Here is a 15,262-nt window from a genome sequence, read left to right as displayed (position 1 = left end):
CGCGCTGCGGAGCCGGGCGCGGCGTCTGTGCCGGCGGCTGCGGGCGCTGCAGGCGCGGCAGGTGGAGCGGCACGTCCGGCAGCAGCTGGCCGGGCTGGCGCGGTACCTGGGGCGGGCGGGCGGCGGCCTGTCCCCCGCCCTGGGGCCCGACCTGCGGCTCCTGGTGGCCAGCGCCACCGCCCGCCTCCGCGCCACGCAGGGCGCCTGCGACTCCGACGCCACCGACAGCAGCAGCAGCGGCGGCGGCGGCGGCTCCGGCGACGACACCGAGACGGAGGGCGAGAGCGCGGGGCGACGGCGCCCCGCCGCGGCCTCCCCGCGGTGAGTACCGGGGAGGTGCCGCCGCCGCCCCCCGCGCCTTCTCCGCCCCCCTGGCTGCTTTTCCGAGGGGAAAGGCCGGGAAGCGGGAAGGAAACGGGTGGTGGTGCCGTGCCTGTGGTCTGGCCTGGTGCTGCGACAGCGTTTGGAGCCTCGTCCCGGAGAGCAGCGCTGGGGTGGTGATGTGGTAGGAGAAAAGAGGCTTGAGACGGTTCATGGCACGTTAYGGGAGAAGATGGTAGTGTTGGACAAGCCTTGGCATATGCTGTATACAAATATATACTCTATTTGCATGTACTACCAATATTTTTATTATTTCTTTGCTTGTGAAGTGGTTTGTTTAAACAGCTGTTGCAGTGCCTGCCTCTTTACAGTGTAATGCTGTTGTATTCATCCTTGTTTAAGGATGTGAGCTAAACCAGGTTTGAAAGAAGTGGTGACCTTCTGTTAGACTAGCTGATGTAACTGGGGAGGRAAAAAGGACAAGGTTTGGCCCCTGTCTACTAAATGAAGGTAGAGTAGGGCTGCTTGTGGTAACATAACATTTAGTGTGTCCAGTTCTGGGCTCCCCAGTCCAAGAGAGACATGGAGCTACTGGAGAGAGTCCAGCGTAGGGCTGCAAAAATGATCAGAGGGCTGCAGCACCTGCCCTGTGAGGAACGGCTGCGAGAGCTGGGCCTSTTCAGCCTGGGGAAGAGAAGACTGAGGGGGGATCTCATCAATGTGTACAAGTACCTGAAGGGAGGGTGTCAAGGGGACGGGGACAAACTCTCTTCAGTTGTCCCGTGTGACAGGCCAAGAGGCAATGGGCAGAAATTGAAGCACAGGAAGTTCTGCCTGACCGTGAGGGGGGATTTCTTCCCTGTGAGAGTGACRGAGCACTGGAGCAGGTTGCCCCGAGAGGTTGTGGAGTCTCCTTCTSTGGAGATCTTCAAGGCCCACCTGGCTGCMACCCTGTCTRCCATGCTGTAGGTGACCCTGCTGAGTGGGGAGGTTGRACTAGATGATCTCCAGAGGTCCCTTCCAACCTTACTRATTCTGTGATAACACGGAGAGGCTAACCAAAAGGTAACTGATTGTGGAACAAGACATCCCAAATGGGGAGAAACAGATGATAACAGGAGAAGGTCTTCATCTTTCTGAAGGAAGAAAACATTCTGCTCACCTTTCTGGAGCCCAGTGTCTGCATTGATAGTGGTCTTTTATATTATTCCAAAACCAATTTAAAGTATTTTTGAAATACTAATGTTTCTGAAATGCTCTAGYTGTTATAGATGTTACAGAATTACTGATTTCAGTGGTGGGCTGTGTGTTGCTATAAACACACAGGACTTTCGAATGATCAGTTTTGCTTTTTTTGTGTGAAGCGACCAGTAGTCTGAAAACTAGTCTGTGCTTAGAGCAGATAAGATCTTTATCTTTTTCTTAATGTTATTTCCAAAAACTGAGTTTGTGTGATGCATTTAAGAATGTAATTTGCTGCAGCTAAGCCAGCTAGCTGCTGGCAGAAGGTGGCCCCCTCTCTGCCCCAACTCTGCGCTCTCCCTTTGGCATAGCTGTGTTGGCTCCCTGGGGAGGGACTAATRGTGTGACATTGTCAGAAAACCAGGTCTGTAGAAAAATGAACAGTTCTGTCACTTTTCTCTCTCAGCAAACACCTAAACTCACGACATCCAGTTTCAAGGAGGGGCTGTTGGACTGGAGGGTGGGGGGGGGCAGGACTACCTCTTTTGACTGCTGCTAAGCTCTTGGGAACACTAAACTGTTTTCTTAGGAAAGACCTGAACCAGCAATGGTTCTGTATAGTAATTTTAGTGATTAATACAGACTGTGAAGTCAGGTGACCTTTATTTCTGCCAGCTCTATGTGCTGAGTAGTTTGATTTATGTATCAGATCCTTTATCTAAATGATGTTCAAACCTCGAAGTTTCATTTAGTAATTTTAGTGATTAATACAGACTGTGAAGTCAGGTGACCTTTATTTCTGCCAGCTCTATGTGCTGAGTAGTTCGATTTATGTATCGGATCCTTTATCTAAGTGATGTTCAAACCTCAAGAAGTTTCATTTGTGGAGTACTCTGAGATTGCTTTTTTTTTTTTTTTTTTTTTTTTTTTTTTTTTGAGGGGAGGGGATAATGAGCCTTAGACACATATGAAGAGACATATGTTAGAGAGACCTCTTTTTTATCTGTTCTATTGAAATAACTATTCTCTCCACCCTCAGGTGACTTATTGAGTGGAAACTGGGGTGGCTAACTTGGGGAAGGAAAAAAGGGAAAGGGAAGGAAGGGAAAGGAGATGGCATCTTCTAGATTTATGTAGCCTATATTTTGCCATTCGAGCTGCCTAGTAAATTTTAGGTGCTATGTTTTTTCTTAGTGCTGCTGTTCCTGATATAACTTATCCTTTATTTGTCACTCTGAGATGAGTAAATGTTTTACATATTAGTTGTCCTTATTCTGCTTCAGAACCTGCAGGCTATTCAGGTGGAAATCTCTGGAGTTCTGCACACTCTTCTTTCCACAGTTGCATTCCTGTCTCTGGTGATCCTTGCAGCTTTCCTAAGCATTAGCAAAYTGGAAATGAACTATTTCTCCTTCCCTCAGGATTTTGACAGCAGCATTGAAAAATGATAAGAAGTGACAGCCACTTGGAGAGGTATTAGTATGAGGATAGAGGACGCAAAAAAATGGCTGAAAGGGTGTTTCTTGGAAAAATGTACCTACCAGGTGGCCGAGAAGGCATCAGATTAGAGGGCAGCAGCCAGGGAGTTATGTCTTTGTATGGATGTTTTTCTACTTCTCTCTCTTTGTTTAAAAGAAAGGAGAAGGTAGAGAGAAGTCCAAATTTATTACTTGTCATTCAGAAATAGATCMAAAAATTCTCATGAGTTCAAGGCAGCAGCTTCATAAAGTTATAATGTAYTTAGCAGTTTTTACTCCTGCTTCAGTGGTGAAGGATGGGGCTGATCTTTTTTTCTTTTCCTTTGGCTTGTATGTCCAGAAAATATCTCTCAYTGCACATCTAGAAATAGGCAAAATTTGAAGATGCATTCCACATTCAATTGTTGTTATGGATTTGTGCAATATAGTTTCCTTTGAATGCAATTTTGTTTGGATTTTTATAAGAACTAAAATGCTTCAAAGGGGTGTTATGTGTTTATTTTTAGTAAAGGTATTTAAAAACACAATTGTTTTAAAATATTTTTCCTGATTTTGGCATAATTCCACTCTCTTTTAAAAAAACAAAACAAACAAACAAAAAAAAACCCCTACAACATCAATGTTTCCAGGCTATTCCATCAGGAAATACTAGGATTGTGTAACTGCGTTTTTTTTTTTTTTGGTGGTGTATATTATGATGGTTTTGGTTATGTTGCCATGTTTTTCCCAAGAACCCATACTTTGTTCAGTGAATKGGATGCTGATGACTGAAGAGGCAGCTCTTCATTATTTTCTCTTTATATCGGTCTATGGCCTTGCCATATAAACTGTGTAYTTCTGAAACATGGCTGTTAAGAAATGGTTATTTCTTAATTCTGAACTACAGCAGAAACACTTAACTTCTGCTGGATTTCAGGTGAGTATTTCCAGGAAAGCTTATCTAAATAACAGCTTCAATCCAAATGATTTGAGTGCTATAAACAAATGGAAATGACAATCAGTTGGAAAATGTTAGGCATCCTTAATTAAAGGGTGAATTGGTAGCACCAGCAAATCTCCGTTCAGTTATGTGATTTATAGTGATTTGTATAATGCCCTAAGGTGCAGTATGTGTCTGCTGATGTTTTTGAGCTTGCTCTGTTAACTGTATAGTTAATGTGCTGTTATTTAAACCTTTTAAAGGCACATATGGAGTGAGTGGTATAAAGACAAGGCTTTTCAGTTTTACCAGAGTTGGAGACTTTGATTGGTTAATGCTGAGTTGATTGAATACTTCTGTGAATCTCTTAATGCTGTTTCATAATTCAGCTATATAACAGAAATACTGATTTGGAGGAGGAGTGTTTGTTTTTGGAATGTGTGGCTGTTCTAGTATAGATTTATGGAAAAGATGGGACAGCCCCTAGCCTGTATTGACCTTATTTGCATCTTCCTCTCTAACCAATGCAACRCATCATATTATGTTATTCAGGTGAGGCAGCGGTGCTGCCCATGTCCCTCTTGGCACTGGAGCCATGGTCAGTTGAACAAACGTATCCTCTTGCATTGAGGTTTTTAACTCATGTATATGTTTTTAGCATTCTAGTAAAACAAAGACATACGATTGTTGCTATGTCAAATCTAACATTTAATTGTGATGATGTCATCTGTGTGTTCTTAAGGAAAGACTCTTCAGATGTAAAATTATAATGTAACTTATAATGTAAAATGACACAAGTGTCTAGAAATTCTCCCGTTTATTTAGGGGTGAAGCCTTGTGATACTGCATTTATTTTCTCCTTGTWYYCAGAGATACTAGGCTTGGATCTTGTTTAAGAAAAAAAAAGTTTGTTTAAGGCTTATTTTGTATATTAGAATGCTAATTTTGCATTGATGTATCTCCTAGTTAAATGGTATGCAGCAAGTCCTAACATGGACATTACTGAAGAACTCAGGCTTTCATTGTGGGGTGGAGATTATGTTCTAATTTTACCCGTGCATCATTTAAGATCATTCTCATTCCCCTGAGACTAATTCCTTTTAAGAGGGCTTTATTTCTAAATGGTGAGCCTGAGATTCAAAATTTAGTGCTAATTAATATATCTGACCGAGTTTTATCAGTGTAGAGAAGCTTAGACAAATAGGAAGTGGGGTGGGGGGATACTTTGTTTTTTTTCCCCTCTGGTCTAGTTCCTTGATTATGCATATTGTGAAAAGGACTGGCTTTCTGCTTGARGCTACTTCTTCCTCTGCTGCTTAGTGTAGCTTGAAGGATAGAAGGTGGATTGTGCATTATAGGTGTGAAATTGCATGCTTAATGTGTTTGGATTTCTTTTGAAAACTGTAAATCTCTCAGACCTCCTGCTGTTTTGGAGGTTTTGCAGTCCCATATATCTTCTTTAAAATTAAATAATCAGTTTTTGTGTCATAGGTGCATTATTTAATCTGCTCTCATGAAGTGGCCTATCTAAAGGAATTTTTGTTCCAACTTGTTTGTTAATGCAGAAATTGGATGAAATGTTAACTTTTGATATAAGTAATGACTTCAAGACTGAATAAGTAGAAGTTTTTTTTTTGTACACTTCGGCTTCAAATTTCAATGCGCTATCAGCTGCTTTATGTTCTGTCTGAAGCAGCAGGAATAAGAAGATTGCTATGACTTTCAGGTTAAGCTCACTTTTTTTTTTTTGGGGGGGGGAGGGTGGATTTACACATAAGCTTGCCTTTCTGTATGCCTTTGCATGTACTCTCATGCTGACATCCACAAATCTGCTGCAACAGATACTTCAGCTTAGTTTGTCTGAGTGAGATTTTATTTTAGTTTTTGTACATTATTGTACCTCACAGAAAGACGGCCTTATCTGGATACGTTCTTGAGTTCAGATTCTGAATCTGGAAAGCATCCACAGGTTTAGTACGAGATGAATGCTGTATTTTTTTTGTCCTTTTTTAACTTCAGAGTTTGTATGCACAGTTGTCTTACAAAGTTCATTGCAGTTTGATATCCAAGATTCTGTATGTATAATACATATTGCACAAAAAGCACTGTGCAATGTACAACTATCTATAGATAATGTTTGGACCTTGTGCAACTTGCTTTCTTTGATTTGGAATAGTTTTTATKCCATGTATATGTCAGCTAATTATATAAATACAAATACTAACTTAAAAAATGAAACTGAAATTTAGTTGGAGAGCACTGACAGGAGAGCAGGGGGTGTCTGGGGCTAAAATGTTCAGTTCTTTAGAGAAAGACGATAAGGAGGCACCAGCTGGTGAGTGTTCCGTCTTTGAGAGGATTTGCTTAGGAAATGAGGCCTATGCTCTCCCTTGGTACTGTTCGTAATCCCTTTTGAACTTACTCTGGCAAAAGTAGAAGTTGAAGAATAAGGTGGTATAAGTTCTATGAAAACAGCGGTTCAAACTTGTGCTCGTAATTGCAGGAAGATGGTTGTTAGTGGCTGACAAGTCAAATGTGTGCCAATTACCATACKCTAGTTTTGGACTAGTCATTGCTTGTTGGTTGTGTTGAGGGAAGGCACAGCACAGGCAAGCAGGGAGAAGCCAGGCTTATCTGATGGGAAATGGAGTCTATAGAATACAGATCAGTTAGAAGTTAACTTCATTGATTCCATTGCTTGCAGGGTAATTTCTGAGAACGTTAAGCCCTTTAAAACCTTCAGGAATTGAGTTCTTGACCTTACCATTGTTAAGAGAAAATACTATGTTCTTAAGGAATTCCTGGTATTAAGAGCAGAATTTAGACTGTTCAGGAGCATTAATACTGTTTCCACTATATGGTGTGCGTGCTTAAAATGGCATTTCTAAACTATTAGGAATATATTTACTTCTGTAATTCATCACTAAAGAGTAAATGATCCTGATTTACAGGCTAAACTTATTTCTCTGTTGCTGTATTGTAGTCATCAAAGTCTTAGATATATGCAGCGTGATGCCAGTGCTTCAGATGTCAAGGTGATTGGTAGAAATGTTATGTGTTTTAGGAATTGCACAGAATATTGGTATCAGATGAAAACACAGCAAGTTTGCCTCAGAAGCASTTGAAACTTTCCTCTGAAGGCAGGTCTTTTTTTGCAATGAGAAGTGGAGGTAAGACAAAATACTGTGGTATTATCACGAGCCCAGTGATAGCTGAAAGGCCTTCAGCCTTGTCTTGGCCTCTGGTGCGTGTCAAACTGTACTGCAGTCGGAAACTTGCATCTCCTAAACAATTTTGCAGACTGTTTGTTCTTTTTGATGGACAGGTAGAAATACTTGTTAAACTTTAGCACTGCTTTAGGGGACGAAGGGCTTTGGAAACGTTTGTCCTGCATAGTGATAAATGACTTGTTAATAGTTGGTCTCTCCCCTGCCTTATGCAGCTTCTGCCTTACTTGGGAGTAGTTTCTGCCAGGTTCTGAAGTAGAATGCCTCTTCTGGTGGAGGGAAGAGCTAGTTCATGTGGGAAAGGAGAAATCACGTGAAGTTTCTAGGACTCCATAATCTGCTTCTGCATGCGTGTCATGTCATGACTGCAGTTCGTTGTGCGAATGAAATTCATCTGGGATGCTCAAATGATTTACCTCCTGCTTATGTTCTTTGAGGCAAGTGATTCTACTTGGAATCGCTTCATCATATCACGAGGACTGCAGTACTCACAATTATTAAAAAAAAAAAAAGTTCAGAAACCTTTCGCTGAAAAATATCACCAATGAGGAAGAAAAGGTATTGGTGTTTCCTCCTGGAATGGTAGCTTACCAATTTGAACTCACTTCCAGATTGTAGGGTGCATACCTGTTTAATTACAAGATGTCGTATCCATATTCTATTTTYTTGCAATACTGTTTAGTAATCTGAATGTGTATTTTTTGGAGGCTTATATAGATGCACAAAACCTAGCTTTAACCCCCCCCCCCCATCTCATGCATGCAGTTGCAGATGAACAACTATTTCTGTAACCCAAGGCTTTTGCAGTTCCTTTCATTTCATTTTAAAATTAGTATTTTTAATTCATTAGATCTGGTGAACTTTAAGTCATTGCCAGGAGGAAGAGAGAAAGCTTCCTGAAAAACTACAGGCAAGGTAGACATCTCCAGAAAACAAAAGTCTAGTTTTCCAAGCTCAGCAAGAAGTCAGTAACAATTACTGCATCTTTGTGAATGGCCTTGTTCATCAAAATACTTAAAGAAGAGGTAATAATTTAAGGCATTGTTTTGGCTTGTTGTCTGTTCTTTATGCAACAGATTATTTTCCGTAGGTATTTTAAGACYTTAGTAGTGGCAGGTGTGTCACTTGGGAAGAAACTGCCTGGTATTCATTGTCAGGGTCATGCTGTCAGTAAGCACATTCTCTTGTCAATACTAGTGCAAAAATAGCTAGGGGAGAAGTGAACACAGCAGTTATTGCAGATGAGGGCTTTCAGAAGGGAAAAATTTAACTTCGTGTTTTGTGTATTGCCAGAGAAACTATTAGAGCTAACTGAGTGCATGGCTCCTCTGGCTGGGTCAGGTAGCTACAGCAGTACTGTGTGAATTGTTCTGTGAAAGCTTTAGAGGTGTCTGCCGGTAGATAAGCAAAGCTTGCTTAAAATGGGTGGTTTTATGCCTTTTCTGTGGCTGCTCATCTTGGTGATCTTAGGTTTTTCTGCTATAACTCTGACTTTCTGTGAAAATGTCATTCTCGTTTACATAGCTACATATGYACACAAGATGATACTGATTGGATCCACCAATATTTTCTCTGATAAATGCTGTACTGTTAGCAACAGGAATGTCCCATGCGCCGAGTCATGAACTTACTGAAGTATATATGCGTGGAGTGGGTAAACTTACTACATTGACTGGAATGTTTAAGTGAGCCATTTCATTCCTCTGTGTGTTTTTTCTTCTGTGAAACTAAGTGATCCAACTCCAGAAACTTACTACCTGTTAATCCTTTGAAAAATTCTTCTGCAGTTTTATCAAATGGTAGACCTATACCATTTTACTTTACATTGATGACTAAATTCAACTTYTCTGTGATTTTCTTATTTCAGTACTTGTCTGTGTGCTACTCTTGCTCCAGAGAAAGATAGAAAAATCTATTTGACAGTCATTCAAGTTTTAACTGATTGGATACTAAAATATAACAGTTGGTATCAAGGCTGTGGAAAGCTGTGATATGCCAAGGATGGTGATGTCCTCATGATGATTGTGTAATGGTGGTAGTAAATGAAATATGAATGTCACCGATTATTCATATGAGTGCTTCACAAGTTTTGGAATTTTTTTTCAGAATGCTTATGTCTGATCTAATTAGTTTTACGAATTTCCCAAGGGCAATTTGTTACTAATAACTTGCTTCTGTTATAGACTCCTTTTCATATAATAGCATTTTTCTTTTCCTAATTCTCTGTACAAATAAATTCTGAAACATATTGATAGTACAGGAACTTGGATTTCAAAACTCTAATTGCAGCATACTGTTTTTTACTTCAGGTTTTCTAGGGACTCACCTGGATTTGAGAGAATTAATAAGGTGCATCTTAAGATTTTATTTGTTTACTGTATTTGTTGCAGTTAATTCTTAAAGTAATTGGAAGGGATTAACCTGTATATTCAAGATGTTAACAGAAAAAGTAAAAGTAGTATAGCAGATTCCTTGGCAAAAAGACTAAAAATGGACTTTTGTAGAGAGAAGAGTGCCTAAACAGCTGCAAGCTGAACAGGTGACCTGGTATCAGTTGCTTATCAACCTCCCATATTCATCTACACTATAATATAGCCAGCTGAGATGCAAAAAGTGAGACCACTCTATCCAGCACTAAATATTCAAGGATTGTATGGMTATAGACCACTTCAATTATTACTTTTTTATATATATATTACACTGTGTACTGCTACTTCTATGGCTTCTTATGCTAAAGCAGCAATTCTGAGGAAGCTTTCAGACGAAAATTAGCTTTTCGTCTTTCTATAGACATGATAGCCTTAGAATTCTTTCCTATTTTTCTTTTTCTCAGCTTTTAGACATCTTTTTTTGTAGAGATTTGATTTTTTTTTTTTTTACTAGCTGCTTTTGAACTATKCTTGCTTTTTGTCCTATAAAATAAGACTGTACGCCTTAAGCTTTCTGATATGTTGTACTGCCAATTTGAGAACAGGTTAGATGCTCTGGTGTGTTGAGGTATTTGAAACGATGTGGTCTCACCGTGTTGTATTTGAAAAACATAAAAAGACCCTGATCTTTGGAAGAGGAAGGTTGGAAAGGACCTCTGGAGATCATCTAGTYCAACCTCCCCGCTCAGCAGGGTCACCTACAGCATGGTAGACAGGGTCGCATCCAGGCAGGCCTTGAAGTTCTCCAGAGAAGGAGACTCCACAACCTCTCGGGGCAACCTGCTCCAGGGCTCCGTCACTCTCACAGGGAAGAGATTCCCCCTCATGGTCAGGTGGAACTTCCTGAAAACTAAACTTTTAGTTTAGATAAAAACTGTAGTTTTTATCAACTAAACTTTTCCCGAGGAAAATCTCATTACAAAGCACTTGGTCAGTTGAATTGTTGCTTAGCTTAATTTTGGCATGAACTTGTTAACAAGAAGACTGTAGTTCGTTAATCTGCTAACTGGACTCTGAAGCTGCATCATTAGGTTGAGGCCTCTTCTGAGTTTTATCTCTGATCACGTATTGATTCCTAATGTTTTCTAGAACCTTAAWATCCAAGGTTTCTCTTTATTTGAGAAAGTTGATATTTTCTTCTAGTCAGAACTTTGTTCTTAGGTTTGATGTGTTGTTCAAAATAACACAATTTCTTGATGCATTTATTAAAATTAGAATGCTTACACTGATCACAGCAGACCCTCCACATGGATGAAAAGGAATCTCTTCACAAAGTGGTTTTAGACCAAATTGTTATATGTTCTTTGTTCTTTAGTCATGCTGTTGATATAAAGTACAGCAGATGATGGAGTGAGTGGTCCTGAACTTAAAAAACAAGAGATTAAACTTGAGCACGTTTTTTTCTCTGTCTTCCTGTGCAGGCAGATTCCTGCCTGCACTAACAGATTTTGAAGTAATTTTGTGAAAATTTGTGTAACTTCTATTACACACTATTGGTGATAGCAGAAGTAGACCCTTGTAAACACCAGAGCTTCTACAAATTTCTGCATGTCAAAAGGGATGTTTGCATTAGTCGTCGTTTTTAATCGTGTGTCTCTTCCTGTTTGTATAATGGTTGGGCTGAGTTTTACAATGAGTGCAGTGGGTTGTCGTTTGTGCTGGGCACGATAAAATGACGTAGTGAGATCTGTCAGCCCTCGTCTCTCGGTACTCCAARGGTTCTGATCTGCAAGCAGAGCTGCTGTGTAGGGGGTTGATAAGGTTACTGCACAGTGCTCAAATATTAGCTGCTGAACCCGCTACAGTCTATGGTGCAGTTCTCCAAGGTAGACCTTCATTCAACTGGTAACTTTGAATGAAGACAACAGTTACTCTTAATCTAAGTACTCTARAAAAGAAAATAAAAAAGAACCACCAATAATTCTTTCTTTATGGTATCTGGTGTTCTTCCTATTGATAGAATGATCTGCTGTTACAGCAAAGGAAATTCCCTAAAAGTCTTCCAGCTGAGATGATAAAGCATTGGGGTACTTTCCTGAAGGGCATAGGGAATTTCTGTCAGTAGAGGTTTTTAAGARTGTTAGACAAAAAGCTATGAGGAATGTCACAAAAAACATTTAGTGCTGCTCTGTGGCAYGCAACACAGGCTAGGTGTATATCCCTAGGTGTCAGGGTGGGCTTTTTTTTTTTTCTTTAAACTTACATGGAGGAGTGAAATCTTTCTATGCTTTTCTACAGGGAAGTGGACTGTTGCCTTGGTTTGTGATAGTCAAAATCTGCCTCTCACTTTATATATTTTGTTGCACAGTTGAACTGAATTGACCATTCCATCTTGGATAGAGGCTGGTAACAAGGCTTGTTATTGATAGTATTTGTGGGGAAAAATTCATTGGTTCTGTATTGAACTCTGAAGTGATCTAAGAACAATGCATTATATCCAGTTTCTGTGATTTTTTTTTGTTGTTGTCGGTGCAACTAATTTACTTTAATGATAAGCACAGGCAAACTGTTGCTTTTCAGACATCATCATGCAGAGTGTCAATGGGCAATGGAGAGAGCAGCCATTATCTGCCGTTGGACATGGCTGCAGGCACAAATTTCCGACTTAGAATATCGAATAAGACAGCAGACAGATATCTACAAGCAACTTCGTGCTAACAAGGTAATTTCAGCCATCTGTTTTGTGACTTGGAAAGTTCCCTCGACTGGTGGTGTRGAATATATTGCTTTTGCTATAGAAATAAAAGCAGATGGAAAAGCTGTTTGAGCTAGCCYATTTCCCTAGGAGATGTTACCTGTATCTTTTGAGGGCTGTGACTTTTGTCTGTTTCACTAAGACTGAAGTAAGAGCTCCCTGAGGGAAGGGGAGGTGATTTCATCAGCAGGTCATTGATGAGAACGGGTTTCCATGATGGTTTAAGACACCAAGCACCACGTTCAAATGTCAGTTTAACTTGGCAGAGCAYCAGTGCACCTTGTGGATGTTGCTGCTTCGTAGCAGAGGTGTACACCTTGATGCCCACTGCAAAGTGTTATTTAAAGCACACTAGTCTTTAAATCTCAGGTGTGTATACAAGCCCTGTGTTTTCCTTTTAGGATGTTACCTTTTAAAGTTTCTTTTGAAGTATTATGATAGAACAAGGATAGGATGGATACTTAATTCTTGAGTAGAACGATACTTACATGTGAGTGGCTAGATTTTCTGGAGAGAAATTTAAACATGGCTTTCCATCTTCAAAACCTGAAATGCTCTTTGGGATTTYCCCCTTTTAAGAACCTCTCAGCCTACGGCAGAAGCCTCTGGAAACTCTTTAGTTATCCTTTCAAGGTACTTTTGAAGTCTTGAAGTCATTGGCATGTTCCAATCTGAAATAATAAGAATCTATTTGGCTCTCAGTGCAATGCTCACTTCCTTAGACTTTGGAAAGAACAGTGTGTGAGGATTTGTACTTGTCTTCAGTTTTATTTCTCCRTTCTTTTCTGGATGAGAAATTGGCAGGTTTTTTAAGTATTGACCTTATTATATATGTGTATATTTTTCCTGGATAAATGCATGTTCCTTTTGCATCAGCTTTATAAATCAAATATATTGAGCCACTTTTTGATAAACTTAAAACTTTACATTCTRCTGGGGTATAATGTGTCCATGAGAGAACAAAAGATAGAGTAGTGTCCCTGTACCTTTTTTCCTCTTTTGTAGGTGGTCCTGCAAGATTTCAGGAGAAGGAAGCCTGCAGTCAGATAACAGTAATGCAGTTTCTACAATTCTAGGCTTTTATCTGTTTCCTCTGAGAGATCACACCACCCAGCTTATCAAACAGCCATTGGATGGTTACAGCTTTGGTGTATTTCCAGAACAGACTAATTATAAATAGCAAATACTTTCTGGAAGCGTGTCCCATTAAGGGTCCTTTGTTGTCCCTTCAATTCAAAGCATGTCTGTGCTATTTTTTTTTCCCACACGTATATGACAGGAATGATTGCTAATGTGACTATTGGGATTAGTGATAYGTTAGTTGTAAGCCCTAATTTCTATTACCGTTGTTCTGTGCATACAGGARAGTATGTTATATCTGATCAATAAAAAAGATGAGATTTAAAAAGGAAATAAAAGCTAGCTGAACTTCAGTGACAGGGACAGCTGTCTTGTGGTGATTTTTTTTTTTTTAAACCAGGAAAGTTAAACAATCTCCAATAGAAAAAAAAGTGAAGCTGCTGCTTTATGGGCAGGTCTCTCTTTTCAGATCTTTGAGGGGGGAAAAACATGTCTTAAACTGACTTTGCTTATGGGACCACATCTGTAATCCAGTGTGTAGTTTTGGAGTTGCCAGTACATGAAAGACATTGATGGCCATCTGCTGAACTTGCTCCAATGTGTCAAGATGGTTGGGGCTGGACCAGATGGTGTGCAAGGAGAGACTGAAAGAACTGGGTTTGGTCCTTCTTGAGAAGKTGAAGGGGAGATCTTGCTGCCCTGCTTGATGGGGAAGTATAGAGAAGATAGAGCCAGACACTTCTCAGAGGCTCATGGTGCTAGGACAAGAGGCAATGATTATAAATTTGAACATGGAAGCTTGCTATAAGGGTGATCAAATATTAGTAAAGGTGCCCAGAGTGGTAGTGTGAGCCCCATCTTTGGGGATACTCAAGGCTTGAGCGACCTGTTTTGAGGGGAGGCTTGGACCAGATGTCCTCCAGAGTTACCTTCCAACCTAAATTATGCTGCAGCTCTATGACAGATAATAGTTCCTAAGAGTCTGAGACTTTTTATGACATTAATCTCTAAACAGCACAATAACATGCAGAGGAATATCAACTTTTCAGATGTTTTGAAACACTTTTTTAAAAGTAACTGCAACTTGTCTTATCTATTTCAGCATTTCTTCAAATGAGCTTTGGTTTATCTTGAATTTACTATTAAGTAGCTATTGTTCTCAAGCAGTTACAATGGTTATGTTCYATGCATTTATATTCATGTCAATAAGTTGATTGTTCTATGTAATACTTTCTTCCATTCACAAGCATGTGTTTAGTCTGCACTTCATAGCACCTGTGCTAAAACTACCTGGTGATTAACCTTAACTCTCCCTGAAGGAATGCTAACTTTCCAACTACTTCCAACCTGTATCTTTTACTAGGGAGATGTTTTGCTAGTACAGGAAAGAACTTTCTCTGCACTCAACAGTAGTTTAATTATCAGGMGAAATGGGTTAGTGAGTTGAGCATTGCTTATGTGCCACAAGGCATACAGTAACTAAGGTAAGGGGGAGGGGATGACGTGTCTGGAGCAGTGGAGCTTGTGGACTGCRGAGTGGCTCTCTCTCCTCAACCATTGTAAAGAAAATGCGAAACTGTGAAGGGAAAATGGTAGTCCTTATCCTGATAACCCTTACCTTTGAGCTTTACTCATTAATTACTGCCCTGMTATTCTGAATGATCCAAATTGTCTGAAGAGTGTAGACTAAAACAGCAGTCACCAGTCTCTGCTGGTCTATGGCCAATGACACCAYGCAAGTACCATTCTGAGGGTGCTGATGTGCCTTGATTTTTGTTTATACTGATTTCAGTTAAATCTTCCTGTTGTGAGCAGAGTTGGAGGACCTTGTAASCAGCATGCTAAATGTGAGCCATGAATATGGACAGCTCTTCTAGGAAAAACAAAAGGTGCTGATACCGGTCTATTTACACTTCCTTTTTAAACTGCTT

At 40.1% G+C, this 15,262-nt stretch overlaps 1 protein-coding gene across 1 annotated transcript in view; it reads left to right on the top strand.

The window, feature by feature from the left end:
- LOC146589628 (KAT8 regulatory NSL complex subunit 1-like) overlaps positions 1-15,262 on the top strand; it is a 49,692-nt gene that overhangs the window by 4,940 nt on the left and 29,490 nt on the right. The window contains exons 2-3 of the mRNA XM_085315923.1: positions 13-321; positions 12,077-12,218. Coding sequence (XP_085172049.1) covers positions 13-321; positions 12,077-12,218 — 451 coding nt within the window. The remainder of the gene's footprint in view (positions 1-12; positions 322-12,076; positions 12,219-15,262) is intronic.

This window comes from Rhea americana, unplaced genomic scaffold (genome assembly GCF_003343005.1).
Source record: "Rhea americana isolate MKP2758 unplaced genomic scaffold, rheAme1 scaffold_443, whole genome shotgun sequence".
In the NCBI taxonomy this organism is placed as follows: Eukaryota; Metazoa; Chordata; class Aves; order Rheiformes; family Rheidae; genus Rhea; species Rhea americana.
Note: the sequence above shows the minus strand (reverse complement) of the source record. Positions and strands in the feature narration are given on the sequence as shown.